The 18357-nt window shown below is 44.3% G+C and overlaps 1 protein-coding gene across 1 annotated transcript in view; it reads left to right on the plus strand.

Annotated features, from left to right (window-relative positions):
* The window catches only part of ANO2 (anoctamin 2), a gene marked incomplete at both ends in the record, with an annotated part of 323071 nt that overhangs the window by 277109 nt on the left and 27605 nt on the right, over window positions 1-18357 (plus strand). The window contains one exon of the mRNA XM_079714644.1: window positions 8534-8679. Within this exon, the coding sequence (XP_079570770.1) occupies window positions 8534-8679 (146 nt within the window). The remainder of the gene's footprint in view (window positions 1-8533; window positions 8680-18357) is intronic.

Consider the following 18357-nt stretch of genomic DNA (forward strand, 5'->3'; position numbering starts at 1 on the left):
ATTATGTAAAAATACAGCTTGCATATATGCTCAAGTCTCCAGAAAAGAGAAAATATGGGTATCCAAGAAAGGAAGAACCATTCCTGGGGGTACAGGTAGCCAAGGTGTTACTGAGTGTCATTGGCTTTTATGTTTACAAGTGATGCTCTCTGAGTGTTTTGAGTCCAGGGAGTGAGCTGAAAAGACCTTCTCAGGAACAGTGTTTTTCTCTTCTGTTCTGGGACCCATGGCTTGTGGTTCATGGTAGCTCTTCAGTACCTTCAGAGCCTGCATCCAATTTTTTCTCTCAGGGAGATAAATATTAATCTTCGAGACCAGACTTGATTTTTAAAAACAGAAGCAAGTCTGAGGAGTTATGTAGGTAATCATACCGGATAAGAATATTTGGGGTAAAAAAATATGGTTATAGACATAGATTGATCATTTTTCGTGTTTGTTATTTACTTCTGAAAGCAATTTGCTGAGATTCTGCCAAAGAGAATTTTAAAATGTTCAAGACTATTGAACTGACTTTGCTGGTAAGCCAGGTAGTCGTCTGTAATTTATCTAACTCCCTAAGGGTGCACCATTCTCCTTAGATTCTCTGTGTGTGCATGTGCGTGCATGTGTGCATGTGCATGCATGTGTGTGTATTGCTAAAAGCACCACCACTACAAATTCTAGTGTCTTCTTGAGTCGACCAGTCCAGCAGGCTTCTTGCATTAGATTGTTTCCCAATCTTTAGTCACTTGTCAGCCAAGTTTTCAATTGTTTTCCATTACCTACCTAGACAGCTATTTGCATATTAATTTCCTCTAAACCAATTCACTTTTTAAGTCCATCACATTTCTGAAAGTGGAAACCTAACACTATCAGTTACCCTGAATAGCAAATAGTAGAAAGAAATACAAGAAAAGTGATCCATTATTAATCAATGAAGTTAGCCTAAGATCTGCATTCTCTTTATTGAAAAAGAAGTTGCACAAGTCCTGGGGAGTTGTTAAAAGCATACCAGCAGCAGACTGGGGTTTTCTCCTGGACTGCAATCAGAGGGACGAGCTGAGAGCAGTAAAGGGAGTAATTCTTCCAGGTGCTCTAACGAGATGTTAGGCCAAGTCTAGTGACCTTCCAGAAACATCACATGAGCTGCTAGTGGAACGTGTCCTTTGCTTGGGAGACATTGGCTTAGCACGATGTTCTTGCCTTTTAACCCCGCAGGTCCCCACGGGGCTGGCACAGATACCAGGCATGTCCATGAATACTGTACACCTGTCCTTTGAGACCGGGATAAGCATCTTCAGCTTCCAGACCTCTCCCTTGCTACCCCTAAATCTGGCAGGTGCCCCAGACAGGGCCACTATGGGAGGCCAGCACCATCCAGACAGAAGTATGTCCCACTTTTGCTAGGCCTGCTTCAGAGCCCCTGGAGATGGTAAAATGAAGTGCTTTCAAAGGAAGCAGCAAAACTGGGAGCAGTAGCTCTTTAAGGGCCATGAGGACATGATACTAGATGAAACGGAGGTTGTGTGGTCTGGCCTTGGACTCTCCCCACTCACACAACGCCAGGCTCCTGGGCCCTGACACAGTTGTGACAGATGCTTTCCAGAGGGGAGCCAGGTGGTTTTCAACACAACAGGCCCCAGAATAATGCTCATTGGCAGCTCCTTCTGAGATAACTTCAGACATGGCTGGCTTGCGGGGCAGAATCCGATCTTGTGCTGTTTATTATCTGAGTCCATTGATGGGGATTTTCTTCATCTCCCCCACCACACACACACACACACACACACACCACCTTTCTCATATGTGTTTGTGCAAAATGGACTTTGGATCCAAACGTCATCGTGCCCCCAAAGACGCCACAGCACATCCCAAGTCCTCGCTATAATTTTATCTCAACCTCAACTCCAGTATTCTATGAAGCAAAATTGGAAATGGCCTTTAATCATTCAGAGAGATGAATTTGTGTGTGTGTGTAAGGGTAAACGCTCTTTTTCAGGTGCCTGATTCTTTCCTGAGCAACGTCTGAGATGGACAGAGCTGATGAATTAATACTTCCACTGGCAAAATGTCCCCCAGTCCCTATTCTTGCTAGAAGCACCAGATCACACCCCAAAATAGCCACAATATACCCCTGCACATAGCCAGGAAGATTTCATAAACTTGCTGCTTTTTTTGATAAATGTGATAAATATTGTATTTCAAGACATAAAACAGTCTCTCTTTAAAGCCATCACAGGCAAGGGAAGCTGTGTGTTTCCCTCAAAACAGTGGAATATGGCTGTGAATCAGAGGTTTAAGGAACAAATTTGAATCCTCTCCTGTTTCAAGAAGAGGAATACACAGCTCCGAGGCTGATGTGGTTCTCTTCTTCGGCCCATGGCGGGCTTGCTTCTGCCTTCTTTCACGAGGCTCGAGGTCTGTGAAGCCAGGGTCTGTGGAGGACTCCTGGGGCCTGGATCCTGCAGCCAGGAGGCCAAGGCGTGACCGACAATCACCGTGGTCTCAGGGTGAACCTGTGGGGCACATGCAGGGGAAAGGCTCGGAGACTTCTGGACAGAGTTTCTCAGACTTGTCATTAACAAGGGACAGAGAAAGAACAGATGAAAAGGAGACGAGGGTAACCTCAAAGGATTTATTTTAACAAGCGAATGCATCATACGGTAGGAATCATAATCTGAAGTTTTCCAAATGCCCCATCTGTGTGTTATACAAGGTGCAGGATTCCTCTTAAATCCTGCTCTCGAGGGACTTCCTTTATTAATGTTTTTAATGGGCACTGAGATCTCCAGGAGGGAAACTCCTGGTAAGGAGAGGTTCGTAAGAATTATTTGTGGATATTTGGACCCACCCGCAGCGTATTGCGTGGCTGACCGCGGCGTCCTTCCTGAGGCTGTCCTCTGCCCTGACTTTCGTTGCCACAGGGTCTCCCAGTTGAGCATCTCTTCCTGTGACTGCTCTTTCCCTGCCCTCTGAAGGCTCCTTCCCCTCCACGCCACCCACAGGAGGTGTTCATTGCTAGCGTTTCCATTCTTCTTTCCGTGATGGTTCTTGGGTCTCTGGCTCCAACCCATACCTGTTTTCCAAGCTCTAGACCACATATAACTGTTTACTAGACATCCCTACTTAATTGTCTCATGAAACCCTCCATCTCAACAACGTCTCCTCCCCCTCTCCTCTTGTGTCCCCCAGTTTAGCGAACTCTGCCACCACCCACACACACAGCCAAGGACTTTGCGGGGTCATCCGTGGTTCCTCTTCCCTTCCCAACTGCAATTCCCCACCAGCTTCTTTTTTTTTTTTTTTTGCGGTACGCGGGCCTCTCACTGTCATGGCCTCTCCCGTTGCGGAGCACAGGCTCTGGGCGCGTAGGCTCAGCGGCCATGGCTCACAGGCCCAGCCACTCCGCGGCATGTGAGATCTTCCCGGACCGGGGCACGAACCCGTGTCCCCTGCATCGGCAGGCGGACTCCCAACCACTGCGCCACCAGGGAAGCACCCCCCACCAGCTTCTTAACCCCACCTCCTAAGCGTGTCTCGATCTGTCTACTTCCCTTCATGGCCATGGCAATCATCCTGGCCTCTCCCTCTGCTACCCTGATCTCTCCCTTGAGCCCCTGCATCCACATGGCTTACGAGGCCATCTTCATGAACGTGTGCTACCTCTCAAGTCATCTTTCATCACTTTCTCTCCTACCTATGCTCCGAACATTTGGAACTCCTTTTATTCCCTGCAGTGACCATTCTCGCACTGTCTTTGGTTGTTGCACAAATAATTCCCTGTGCCTAGAGCACACAGCTTCCCCTTTCACAGCTCTCTCTCACTTTCCCATGCTGCTTCTATCATCTTTCATCCTTCGGTTGGTTTACACAGCTCTTCCCCAGGGAAACCTTGCAGGTTAGGTTGCCCATGATTCCCTAAATCTCTCCCTTTATAATACTCATTATACCACATTGGTGACAGTTATTTAAGTGTCCACTTTCCCACCTTAATTACCTCATTAAACACATCAGATGTCTTTTATTTCTTATTTATTTTTTTGGTTTTGCTTTATCATTTTTAAAAATTGAAATATAGTTTATTTACAATATTGTGTTAGTTTCAGGTGTACAGCAAAGTGATTCAGCCATATATATGTATATATTCTTTTTCAGATTATTTTTCACTATATGTTACTATAAGATATTGAATATAGTTCCCTGTGTTATACAGTAAATCCTTATTGTTTATCTATTTTATGTATAATAGTTTGTATCTGTTAATCCCAAACTCCTAATTTATCCCTCCCCGTCCCTTTTCCCTTTGGTAATCATAAGTTTGTTTTCTATGTCTGTGAGTCTGTTTCTGTTTTGTGTACAGATTCATTAGTATTATTTTTTAGATTCCACATATGTGATATCATATTTGAAATCTTTCTCTGACTTACATCACTTAGTATGATAATCTCTAGGTCCATCCATGTTGCTGCCAGTGGCAACATTTCATTCTTTTTAAACACATCAGATGTCTTATTGGTCACATTTATTTTTTCCTTGAGACCATCCTCTAGGAACCCTCCATTATCCTGTTCAGACCAGAGGGGTTTGTTCACTAAACCTTCCATACAGCTATCAATCCCTGTTAGGTCCAACACTTTTTTTTCTGGTGGATTCTTTGCCAGATTCCATACTGTTTTCTCTATTGCTTTATATCCTTGGTTGGTGAAATTCATCCTGCAGGAACTTCATGAGAATGGAGGCATAGAAATGTATCTTTTTGGAAAACTTGCCTGTTTGAAAATGTCTTTATTCTGCCTTTGCACTCGTTGTATACTTTGGCTAGGTATAAAATCCTATGCTAAAAATCATTTGCCTTCTCAATGTTAATACATTTCCCTGGAGTTTTCTATGGTAAAGGGCTGATGTTGAGAATTCTAATATCCTTTTGCTTATAATTTTTAGAGAATCTACCTTTGTCCTTCTGGACCTGGAAGCTGTTAGAATCCTTTTCCTTCTTCTTAGCGTTCTAAAATCTCAAGGTGATATGCTTTGGTGGAGATCTTTTTCTTTCTTCATTTTAGTGAATAGGTCCTTATAATCAGAGAGTGCATGTCCTGGGACTTCCCTGGCAGTCCAGGGGTTAAGACTATGCACTTCCAATGCAGGGGGTGTGGGTTCGATCCATAGTTGGGGAACTAAGATCCCACATGCCGTGCAGTGTGGCCAAAAAATTTTTTTAAAAAAAGTGCATGTCCTTCACCTCTGGGACATTTTCTTATATTTCTCTTGTAGTTTCTTCCCCACCATTTTCTCTGTCTTCTCTCTCTGCATAAATGTTGAAGTTCATAGATTGATTAATTTCCTTCTCTTTTCTTTCCTCTTGCCCATATATTTGTCTTTAGTTCTATTTTCTTTTTTCCCTAAGAGGTTATTGATTTTTAACTTCCTATCATTTTATTGGATTTATGTCAGATCTAGAGTTTCCCTGGTTCATTTTCTTCTCTGAATAAACTTTTTGCTCCTGTTGGTGTTGGGAAGTGGTGGTCACTTGGGCAATATGGGTGGACAGAGAGATTAGGGTCTACTGTTTCTTTAATAGTGCATTGACTAATCCCTACCTCCTGCCTTTGGTGATACGTGGTGCCTGCAATTTCTGAGCCTTTCTGAGATTTTTCAGCATGAATTGACTTGCTTTTCCCTTCCATCTTCCACTGTCGGTACTTGGTATTCAGCCATCACAGCTTTGCTAACTCCTTCATTCACTGTTCATCTTCCAAGATAGTCTTTAATATCTCTCATACTCTACTGTATTCATGACTATTTTCTTTAACCTCGTGGTTTTATACATTTTAAAATTCATTCACTATCACTTTGGTAGCATTTCAGAAGTGAACAGGATATATGCATGTGTTCAATTTTCCATGTTTACTTAAAACCATTTACTATTCTTTACTAAAGATGTGGCCGAGTTTTCTGATTCCTGGTACTTGGCGGAAAAGTCTTAACTTGAGTTCTGGTTCTAGACCTTCCCTTCCTCTTTCCCCCTCTCCCTCCCTTCTTTTCCTTCCTTCTTTTCTTGTTATGTTTTTTCTTCATCCTGTCCTGTCCCGACTCACAGACAGGGTCTCAGCCACTTCATACTATTTGGCTTCAGAATCTTTAGGCTCCATCTAGGTTTTTCTTAATTTCTTGTGATCACAGAATTATTGCTTGCTATCTTATTATGAAATATTTTATTTTACTGTTGATTCTGTGGATCTCAACTCATTCTTTAGATCCTCCTGTGACGATGAGGATGACAATGATAAGGACAATGATATATTTATGGAGCTCTTGACATGTACCAAGCCCTAAATTAAGCATGTTACATAGATTATCTCCTTTAACTGACCCAATGGGCTAGTTAATATTTATTTTCTCATCTTATAGATAAGAAAACTAAAGCTTATGGAGTTTTCATAATTTGCCCAAGAAAATGTAACTGGTGAGTTGTAAAACTAGGTTTTTAAAAAATGATTTCCTGACATCAAAGATCAGACTTTTACCCATACCACAATACTACAGGCTTCTTGATGGCAAGTGGTATTAGACAAGGCACCGATCAAAACATTATTTTGAACCATGGAATTCCCACTACTTGCCTGAACACTTTCTAACAATAGAATGAGATGCCTAATGATTTCGTGAGCGCTCCTCTGGAAATAGCTACACAGGGGTTGGATGGTCTTGTGTAAGGATGTGTGTGTAGGGAGGATTCCTGCATTCGGATGGAACATGGACTTTACAATCCCTTTATTTTATTTTGTTTTTTTTACATTAATGATAGTTAACATTTATTGAGCAGTTACCTTGTTCCAAACATGGTTGCTATTAAATTGCCTTTATATACCTTATCTCATTGAATTGATTCTAGGACCTATTTTTTAGCATCATCTTCATCTATTAAGGAGGAAACTGAGGCTAAAGAGATTGTTTGACTTGCACAGGGTCACACACCAGGGAGTGAAGAGCTGAGATTTCCACTTATAATTTATCAGGAACTATAAGCTAAAGCCAAAACAATCAGAGATTTTCCCTGAATGAGCAATAGCCACAGCAAGTTCAGACAGAGGGGTGGCTGAAGACTCACATGGGAAGTAAAGTTGATCTGCTTCCCTTCCTCTTGGTCCCCCTTCTCTTTCTGGTTCTTGCTCTCATGAATTCCGTGTGTCAATCCCGAGTCTCCTTCACGGAGACCTTGACCGTGAATTGTGGAGGAAAAGAAACCTGGGCCAGAGCCAGAAGACCTGGGTCCTTATACCAGGCTTTGGACTGCAAGCAACCCCTAGCCACTCTGAGTCTGAGCCCTCTCAGCTGTAAAATGGTAATAATAACCTTAAATTATAGGCACAATTCCTTTAAACATTTCAAGTTTATGCTTCTGACTGTTCTGCTGTTAGTTCTCCTTCCACAGTCTCCTAGAAACTTTCTCTTAGACCAATCAGCAGAATTGGGACCTCACTCCTTATCCTCATTTCATTCTCTGTGTATTGTGTATCAGTGGGAGGTATGAAAAGATTGTACCTTCAGGCATTTAATTCATCTTAGCATTTAATATTAAAGATAATAATGGCTAGCATCTATTGAATGCTTACTATGTCCAGATATTGTGCTAAGGATGGTATAAACACTGTTTCACTTCATCCTCATACCAATCCCAAGAGGCTGGGCCATTATTATCTTGTTATCATTCTAGACTGAAAATGTCCTGAATGTGGTTGACTTAGTCTACTCAGGCTGCCATAACTAATACCATAGACTGGGGGGCTTAAACAACAGAAATGTGTTTTCTCACAGTTCTGGAGGCTGGAAAATCCAAGGTGTAAGGACTGGCAGGGCTTGGTTTCTAGTGGGGGCCTTCTTCCTGGCTTTCAGATGATTGTGACCTCACATGGTGGAGGGAGATTGCTGTCTCTCCCTTTTCTTACAAGGCGAACAGTCCTTTGGGTTAGGACCCACCTTTATCACCCCATTTAACCATAAGTACTTCCTAAAAGCCCTGTCTTCACATATGGTCACATCGGGGCTCTGAGTTTCAACATATGAATTTTGGGGGATACAATTCACCCCATAGCAATGGTGGACAACGTTTAGCTTGGCTTTAATGGACATACACTCTTCATGTTATTAAGACATGAAAATGTTTGAGGTGGGAAGATGGCATCCTTCTGCTACTTTCTAAACACCCTCCCTTCCCCATGAAGAGGGTGGACAGATCACCCGTTAGAAAATAGGACTGTCTCAGTGTTTGACAGGAAGGGCCAACACTCCTGTTGCTTATCAAACAGCAGGAAGAATTAAAAGTTTCTTTGGGTTTGAAGAAACTTGGTCCTTTGCGGGGTGATCCTTTTATTATCCCGACAAAGGACCTCCTGGGATTGTCTTTAAGAGAAAAGTAGTCTGCTTAGTGTTCCTCTCTCTGTCCTTCGATGAGAGATGGCTCCAGTACCAAAACTTAGTTGTTTTTCTCCTTTCTGTCTGCAGAACAAACCCTCTCCTCCAGAGGCTTGTGGTGACTGGTCCCTTTCTTTTCCAGGAAGCTAAAGAAACTATTTCGGAAGATGAAAGATGAGACAGAGCCTGGAGAAGCTGACTCTGCCTGTTCAAAGCATCCAGAGCAGTGGGATCTAGACTACAGCCTGGAACCATACACTGGACTGACGCCAGAGTACATGGAAATGAGTAAGATCCCATGGGCTTTCCTTCCACTGGGGGTGGGTTCAGATAAGGGGTCAGGGGGAGGGTTAGAAAAATAACTGACGCAGCCTCTTCTCCTTCCCGGGCTTCATGGCGACACAGTGTCGCCTTCAGTGCCACGTGGAAGTTGAGGAGCGTGTGGGCAGAAGGAGCCCTGGGCTGAGAACCGGGAGCATCTCATCACCAGCTTGATGCTCAAATGGTGCCCTCTTCTTTTGGGGCCACCTCTCTTCATCTGTCACATGACAGGTGTCGTCTCTCAGGTTCCTTCCCGTGGTTTCTACCATGAGAGGCAAATTGGGAAGTCTAATATTTAAGAATGGAATTTCCATTAAGAAAGAGTAAAGTAGTCCTCTGACACTTGGGACAAGGATATATAAATCTTGACAAGGAGGATATAGGAGAGTCCCTCACTCTTCAGGCAGGGCTGGGTAAAGTGTCAGCTTTCCTCTAAAAATGGTGGGGATGTTTTAGGTAGGGGGTGAGAGGAAGATTTCTAGTTATAGTCTCTGATTGTTCTTGGATGAGGCTTAAGAGTAGGAGCACGTGCAGTGCACGCCAGTAGAACACAATCATTTCAGACATGGTTTGGAAGCCACGTGTTCTCCATCCTGAGCAGTGTCCCAGCTTGGACTGGCTGCCTTCAAACACTTGGCTGCTTATTAATAATCCTGAGCTTTCACTGGGGTGAATATTTGAGTAGCCTGTTTCCAAGACTTGGAACTAATGAATTAAAAACATAGGACCAAGAGGGCAGACATATCATGTAAACATGGACTCAATCTAGAGTGAATGGAGAAACATGAGTCAGATCCAACGAAAGAATCACTCAGGACTTCATATCATTGGACCCTCATTGTGTTTGCGTAATGACTGCTGCCTTCTTTGGTTAATTCCTTTCAATGGGGTCTACTAATGCCTCTGTGTACCAGGTACCTCACTCATTATTTCTAATTGATATTTATCCTCTGTCTTCATAAGAGAGAGAGAGAGAGAGAGAGAGAGAGAGAGAGAGAGAGAGAGTGTGTGTGTGTGTGTGTGTGTGTGTGTGTGTGTTAAGGGTAGAGGGATGGACAAGGTCTAGATGAGATGGCCAACAAAGTTCTGTTCTAGTTCTGGGGTCTCTAAAATTCCAGGCAAAGCCTGAGCTTTGTCATCTGAATAAACGCCCCAGAGAAGAAACAATCATTATGTCTGCCTCAGGAACAATAGACAAAGAAAATATCAAGACACAGTTTGTGTAAACACACAGCTCTCTGGTGCTTTTTGCCTCTCGCTAAGGGCGACCTCTCATCCCTCTCCAACACTGAGCCCCATATTTACGCAGAGATGACCGCTCAGATTTCAGTTGTCATTCTGCATCTGCCATCCTCTCAGAAAGAGATCGCTGCCAGATTGAGGCTTCCATTCGGGAAGGGGCTTACGCTAGAACCCCCATAGCTCGGTCTTTCAGACTCCACCCTCCATCTCCAGTCCCTCCCCCCAACCACGCAGTTATTTGTGTAGGTGTTAATGCCTGTCTGCCTGTCTGTACAGAGAGCTGGCTATTTCAAAGCTCCCTGTCTTGAGTGATTAAGAGCAGAGACCCTTGAGCCGTACTCCCTGGGTTCAAATCCTGGCTCTATCACCAACTAGCTGGATAGCTTTGGGTAAATGGCTAACCCTAACCTTGGTCCTAAGCCTAACTTCATGGGATTGTTGTATCAATATATAATGAATTAATGTCTGTGAAGTGCATAGAAGAGTGTGTAGCACAAACAAAAGCTGTGTCAAGTGTTGTTGTTTCTCCTAATGGTCTTGAGACCCCAGGAAGGCAGGGTATAGGAAGACATGCTGTACTTTGTCAGCCACTGTCACCAAACAGACACGCACTATGTCATGTTCAGACTAGGGCACTTACCAAGTAATTAGAAGACAGAAAAAACAAGAACTAGAAGACTTGGTGATTTTTGGAAGGAGTTCACCCCAAGATTGTAGAGTGTGAAATTCATTCCATAGATTAAACAAACAAGCAAACTACTTACAGGTTATAAGGGAACAAACAACCATAAAACAAAAAGTTTGAAAACAGAAGGAAACATGTCTCCCAAAACTTTCCTCATTCAAGCCCAACTTGTGGTAGCATTTTGGTGCCATATCTTAGGCCCCTTTTGTTATTTTTAAATAACACATATTTTATTTATTTTTTTAAATAAAAATGTTCCTATTTATTTATTTATTTTAACATCTTTATTGGAGTATAATTGCTTTACAATGGTGTGTTAATTTCTACTTTATAACAAAGTGAATCAGCTATACATATACATATGTTCCCATATCTCTTCCCTCTTGCGTCTCCCTCCCTCCCACCCTCCCTATCCCACCCCTCTAGGTGGTAACAAAGCACCAAGCTGATCTCCCTGTGCTATGTGGCTGCTTCCCACTAGCTATCGGTTTTACATTTGGTAGCGTATATATGTCCATGCCACTCTCTCACTTCATCCCAGCTTACCCTTCCCCCTCTCCATGTCCTCAAATCCATTCTCTAATAGGTCTGCGTCTTTATTCCTGTCCTGCCCCTAGGTTCTTCATGACCTTTTTTTTTTTTAAGATTCCATATATATTTATTAGCATACGGTATTTGTTTTTCTCTTTCTGACTTACTTCACTCTGTATGACAGACTCTAGGTCCATCCACCTCACTACAAATAACTCAATTTCGTTTCTTTTTATGGCTGAGTAATATTCCATTGTATATATGTGCCACAGCTTCTTTATCCATTCATCTGTCCATGGATGCTTAGGTTGCTTCCATGTCCTATTGTAAATAGAGCTGCAATGAACATTGTGGTACATGACTCTTTTTGAATTATGGTTTTCTCAGGGTATATGCCCAGGAGTGGGATTGCTGGGTCATATGGTAGTTCTATTTTTAGTTTTTTGAGGAACCTCCATACTGTTCTCCATAGTGGCTGTATCAATTTACATTCCCACCAACAGTGCAGGAGGGTTCCCTTTTCTCCACACCCTCTCCAGCATTTATTGTTTGTAGATTTTTTGATGATGGCCATTCTGACTGGTATGAGATGATATCTCATTGTAGTTTTGATATGCATTTCTCTAATGATTAATGATGTTGAGCATTCTTTCATGTGTTTGTTGGCAGTCTGTATATCTTCTTTGGAGAAATGTCTGTTTAGGTCTTCTGCCCATTTTTGGATTGGGTTGTTTGTTTTTCTGATATTGAGCTGCATGAGCTGCTTGTATATTTTGGAGATTAATCCTTTGTCAGTTCCTTCATTTGCAAATATTTTCTCCCATTCTGAGGGTTGTCTTTTGGTCTTGTTTATGGTTTCCTTTGCTGTGCAAAAGCTTTTAAGTTTCATTAGGTCCCATGTGTTTATTTTTGTCTTTATTTCCATTACTCTAGGAGGTGGGTCAAAAAGGATCTTGCTGTGATTTATGTCATAGAGTGTTCTGCCTATGTTTTCCTCTAAGAGTAGCACATATGTTAAACATTTAAATATTTTAAATATTTATGAGTTAAAAAGTAAAGTTGTGATCATATGCACACATTTCTCTTTTTTCAGTTAACCTTATATGAATAAGTATTTCCAAATTGTCATATAATATTTAAAACAAACAGCTGCATAATAAATCAACCCTCTAATAAATGGATCATAGTTTATTTACCTGTCTTCCAAGGAAGTGAATTGGAGGCTCAGTTTCCAATTTTTCCCCTATTTTCACAAATCCAGTATATATTATTTTCATGCATGTAATCTTTTCCACATTTGTAATTACTTCCTCCAGATATACTCCCCCAGATGTGATGACTAGATGGCCATTGTATGGTTCTTGATTTATTTTACCAAATTGCTTTCTGAAAGGACTAGACCAATTCCCTTCACCATAGGCCATGTACTAAATACTCTTCCAATGGGTACAAATTATTTATTACCCTGCAGTCAAGTGGTAATGAAAGAATGATCTGTGTGCAGTCAGCTTGAGATTCCCAGCCCCCATGCCCACCTCACTCTACCTGTTGATGTGAATATTCCAGACTCATCCTTTAAGACTTAGCTTTTCACAGTGCTTCCTCTGTGAAGTCTTCCTAGCCCCATTCCTTAATGAGTTAATGAGAGGAATCATTAACTGATTGCTTTTCTGTCCCAGTGTTGCATTTGGTGCACACACTGATGGTGTATCTTACAGAATTATGGTAATAGTACTCATATAGCTGTTCTTTTGCAGACCCATCTAAAGAGCAGTGAGTGAGGACCATGACTTTTCATGTCCCCTAGAACCCAGCACATTCCCTGGCACGTGACAGGCACTCAACATGTCTGATAAACAAAGACGAGTGAGGGAATGAATGCATTTATTTATTAATGAGGGCAGGTTTCTTAACAGAGGTAAGTTTTTAATAACTTTAAGTGGAAAATGAAGGATCGTTTTCAAAGCAGGGCTTGGTTGATGGTGGGTCAAGGATATTCTAAAGAGGTTTCCAGCTCCAGGTAGGAGATTGGAGTTGATCCACAAGGTCCCTTCTGATTCTGAGGGTCTACTTATTAATAATCTGAGTAAGGGAGAGCATTCCAAGGCAGAGGACTAGCAAGTCCAAAGAGTCTCATGGCCGTGAGTAGCTGTTGACAAAGTAAATGGTGGTTTGGGGTAGGGAGGGAACAGAGAAAGACCAGGGATTATTGGAGAACTGTAAGGAAGATCTCACAAGTTTGCGTTTTGCATCAGGTCACAGGGAGCAGGTGTAAAATCTTGGTCAGTGCTGTGCCTATGTATGAACTCTGTTTCTCTTGAGGAAAATGGGCAGCTAGTGCAGGAGGGGAATAGAGAGGGAATGAGGAAGCACAGGTGGACGCATTCATTTGTTCATTCATTCTTTCATTCTTGAAACATTTATAAGGCACCCAGAGGGAGGAACAAGTTTAGAGACCAGGACAGTCTCTCCAACAATTCAGGCTGATATTGATTCAGCCTTGTCTGGGGGGAGGGAGGAAGCCTGGACCACACATGGGCTTTCCATGCTGGGTTCCACAGAAACTCACAGAGTCCTTTAGGCCACTTTGCTAAGTTATCAATCATTTTAGAGACATGACTATTTTATTTTATATTTTCTGTAAGTGTAAGGACAATGTTTCTGTTTTTTTAAAAAATATTTATTTATGTATTTATTTAGGCTGCTCCAGGTCTTAGTTGCAGAATGTGGGATCTTTAGTTGTGGCATGCAAACTCTTAGTTGCAGCACGCATGCAGGATCTAGTTCCCTGACCAGGGATCGAACCCGGGCCCCCTGCATTGGCAGCATGGAGTCTTACCCGCTGGACTTCCAGGGAAATCCCAGGACAATGTTTCTGAGTTAGATGTCTTTCATCCCTAGTATCTCTGGATTATCCTCTTACCCTTTCAAGGGAGTATTTGATCCCATGTACGATCAAAGACTAGGCTGCAGAATAAACTTTACCAAACGATGACTTCATCTAGCAGTGTAGGCTAAGTGTGGTTAAGGGTGGGCTGGCTCTGGGGTCAACTACCAGGCTTCCTGTCCTACATGGCTTGATGCTTCAGGTCAGCCAGGCCAGATTTCCTCACCTGAAAAGTGACATCTTTTGATGAAAATAGCACCTACCTTGTAGGATGCTTCCGAAAGCTAGGAGATGAATCTGGAGTAGTTAAAACACTTGGTCTGGATACGCTCTCAGTGACTGTCAGCTGCTATTGTTAGTGTCAAGTGTCTGTTTTCTTTCTCTTTAATCTAGGAATTGACTAAAAACAGTCTGAAGCCCCTGCACGTACTGAGCCCTGGAGGTTCCTCCCATCCCATTAGCCAGCAGGATCAGACAGTAATGTTTAAAGACTGAGGGTACGAGATTCCAAGGCAGTTCTAAGAATCACACTCAGAAGCCTGAGATATAAATACTCCAAGATACTTGTCCCTCCAGAGAACACAAAGGCCTTAGGGCTCTACTCGTCAAGTCTGGCATCTCAGATGGGCTCTTTTTGTCATCTGTGTATCTCAGACCCACAAAGGTTTGTTCCTCTAGTCATCCAAAAAATAATCACTATTGTCTTCCTGACTCAGGAATTCAATTATCCCTCTTAGAGCCTCCTCTGGTTTCTTAAATGCAGCCCAAGCTTTGAGGCCCTCAGGCCACTCATGTGGGTGAGGAGATGAATTTCTTCTTGTCATTGACATGGTCATTACAGGGGACCTCATTTTTCTTAGTCATGAGCTTACAGTTCTGTCAAACTCTGAATAGAAGAGGAGGTGCACTGGTGGTTGCACATTTCCTTATTTACTAGGAATAAAAGTCAGATTGTTATTTGGACGGGGCAAGAGCTGTCAGCGTCCCCTGCTCTCTGGATATGCCCACCAAGACGTGTAAGAATGACCTAGCCGATGGAAACGCATGGGCAGGTTTCCCCCAGAGACCAGGGCATCTACACCCTTGCAGCTGCATCCAAGTTGTCTCACCAAGTTGCAGATTTGAACTTCAGCATTCAGGAGACGCATCCGTGAATTGGTGTAGACCCTGACTTCTTTTCCGTGACTCCTTTCTGCCTTTGCATCACATCTAGCTGGGGAGAGGCCTGCTCAGGATGATCCAGGGTCTTTTTTATCCATGGCTCCTTACCTCACTGGCTTTGCCTTGTCGACTGAAAAAAAAATTGCACCACCTGAGAGTTGAGAATTACGTTTTATTCGGCAGGCATGCGGAGGACTTTTAAGCCTGGGAGAGTTTTGCAAAAAACAAGAAAACAAACAAAACAACAGGTAGTTGGAGCATGAAAAGATACTGTTAATTAAGGAAAAAGCAGACATCTCAAGTTAGTGAATTGAGCACTTTCCTCAGTACTGTACAGGAAGATGCAGGAGGCTGGGCTCACTGAAATCATTCCTTTGATATGCCCCTCAGCTATCTGGGGCCAGTATCCTGGTTTTTTTCCCATCCTGAATCCCCTCAGGGTGCACAGTGTGGGGACTGCAGTGGCTGATGGCTTGATGGCCCCAGCATCCTTTGTTTGCTGATATGACAGGGTGGCTTTCTTGGTCTACAGTCTCTACGAAGAAGTTTGGATTTCCATGTAAGTCCTCACCCTTCCTCCTTTGAATGACTGCAGATGCATCCTAACTGCTTCTTTTTCCACTCCCTCTTTGCCTTTTCCTTCCCAGCTTTTAAAATAGCTTTTCTAAAAGGCAATCCAGAACGTATTATCTTTTCTACTTAGAATCCTTCAACATTAGTTACTGAAGTCCTTTCAGATGAAGTTCAGACCCCCTAGGCGCAGCATCTGAGGACACCCACATGTGTGCATCTGGTGGGTCTAAACCGGCCTGTGTTGACCTATTTGCTGCTGCAAGTTCTTGCTGAGCTGTTCAGGCTCAAACACATCTCCTAGAATCGTTGTTCAGTTCTTCTCTTCTCCTGTACCTGCTTTGGCACAGGAGGAAATGGCAGTGCTCTGGGGCAGACACTGAGTCTCACTCCTGTCTGGCTGCAACACTCAACCCTGCTCCTGGAACATAGTAAGGGCTCAATAAACTATTTCTTGAAGGAATGACCCTCCCACTCCCTTTCCTTCCGTGGCAGAGAAACTGAGGCCTCCTTGCTCTTTATCCCGTGGTATTTGGGCTGGCCTCCCATTTCATGGTGGTCATATTTATTATTTATTTATTATTATTTTTTTTTTGGCCACGCTGCACGGCATGTGGGATCTTAGTTCCCGACCAGGGTTGAACCCGCGCCCCTTGCAGTGGAAGTGCAGAGTATTAACTACTGGACCACCAGGGAAGTCCTTTTTTTTATTTTTTATATGCAGCAGTTTTCACCTCCCAAGACCAAAGCGAGACACGTTTATCATCAGAGTTTCCCTCCAAGAAAAGTCACTTCTGGTTTTCATTTGCTCCTTGGCCTTCAGGGACCCAGTCACTGATCCCTGTGGAAGTGGGCAGAGGGCAGTGTTCTCCCCCAGACTTGGACTGAAACTCAACCCAGTTTCACATCCTGGCCCCTGCAGCGCCCCTCCCCTCCATGCCGGGGGCAGTACTGTGTCAGGCCCCGAGCAGGCACTCGGGGCACAGAGGCAACAAAGGGGGCCAGGCCCTCCAGGACCTCGGGGTCTAGAGGCAAAGGGTGATGGGCTAGCGGTTACAGGAAAGGGCCTTCTTGTCACAGAAAAAATGAAGCCCCCTCTGCTTGCTTCTGAGAGGCTGGGGGTCTCTGGCTCCCTTGTGCCTTAGCAGAGGTGTGTGACCGAGGACTGTCCGTTCTCCTCTGCCCCCAGCCTGTGACTGCTCACTCACCAAGCTTCCTTCGGTTCTCCAGAAAGTGCCGACTCTGCACTGGGAACAAGACTCTTGTCTCCCAGCTGCCACCTCAGGCTTGTTTTTTAAATTTATTTATTCATTTATTTTTGGCTGTGTTGGGTCTTCGTCTCTGCACGAGGGCTTTCTCTAGTTGTGGCAAGCGGGGGCCACTCTTCATCGCGGAGCGCGGGCCTCTCACTATCGCGGCCTCTCTCGTTGCAGAGCACAGGCTCCAGACGTGCAGGCTCAGTAGTTGTGGCTCACGGGCTCCGGACGCGCAGGCTGAGCAATTGTGGCCCACGGGCCCAGTTGCTCCGCGGCATGCGGGATCCTCCCAGACCAGGGCGCGAACCCGCATTCCCTGCATCAGCAGGCAGACTCCCAACCACTGCGCCACCAGGGAATCCCCCTCAGGCTTGTTTTGAGACTTCAGATGAGGCCAGGAAGAGACTGCATCTCGGGGAAAACACTTCTCAGCCCGTCTGCTCAGAGACTTGGTTCCGTGTCTCTTTTCCGGGTTCTCTACCACGTTTATGGTCTCACCACCCTCCAGGCCCCTGGCTCAGAAGCCAAGACATCACTGTTCATTCACTCTGCTGTCTCCACACCTCCCCTCCGGCAGGGCTGGTCTTTCTCTGGAGCATTTCTGGAAGTCGCTCCTTCCTTTCCCTTCAGCCTCCCACCCTGGTGCCTTCCCTGCCACGCCCCCAACGCCACCACTCACAACCGCCAGCGTCTGCCTACAGCCTTCTGATTCTTTTGCTACGGTGGTGGTGGTCTTACCATCCATTCTTCAGAAGCCTCTGGCCTTCCCACATCCTGAGCAAGGCCTCGGTGAGGCAGCTTTTCAGTTTATTCGCCCTGAGATTCTTGTACACGTTCTTAGAGCCGCCAGAGTGAACCCACCAACTGCTTCTCACCCACAGCCCGCACGTCACCCTATTTCTGCCTGACCGTGTCTGTGCCTCTTGCCCTGGCATTCCCTGTGTCTTCTCACCCCCGTGGACAACACCGGTTCTGTGTCACCTCCTCCTCAAAGGGTCCCTTCCCTCCCCTGGCCCCTCCCCCCTTCCACAGTACTTTAGTCCCCCTCCCTCACAGGGTTTCAGACAAGCCGCCTCCCAAGACAGCCATGCCCCACTGGAAACTAATTTCAGGGCCTCGCATGGGCCCGGAAAACATTGGAGAAGTCTGCAAAGGGGTGACTGCATAAACGAGGGTATCCTTTATCTAGCTTTGCCCTCTCCGGGCTGAAACAATCTTACTTGTAGTAGTGCTGGCGTCAACCCTCCTATGATTAACAGGCTGATAATCCCATGAGTGGATTATCGAGAGTGGCGGTTATATCCTTCTTTCTC

This window comes from Hyperoodon ampullatus (assembly GCF_949752795.1).
Source record: "Hyperoodon ampullatus genome assembly, chromosome: 11".
Taxonomy (NCBI): Eukaryota; Metazoa; Chordata; class Mammalia; order Artiodactyla; family Ziphiidae; genus Hyperoodon; species Hyperoodon ampullatus.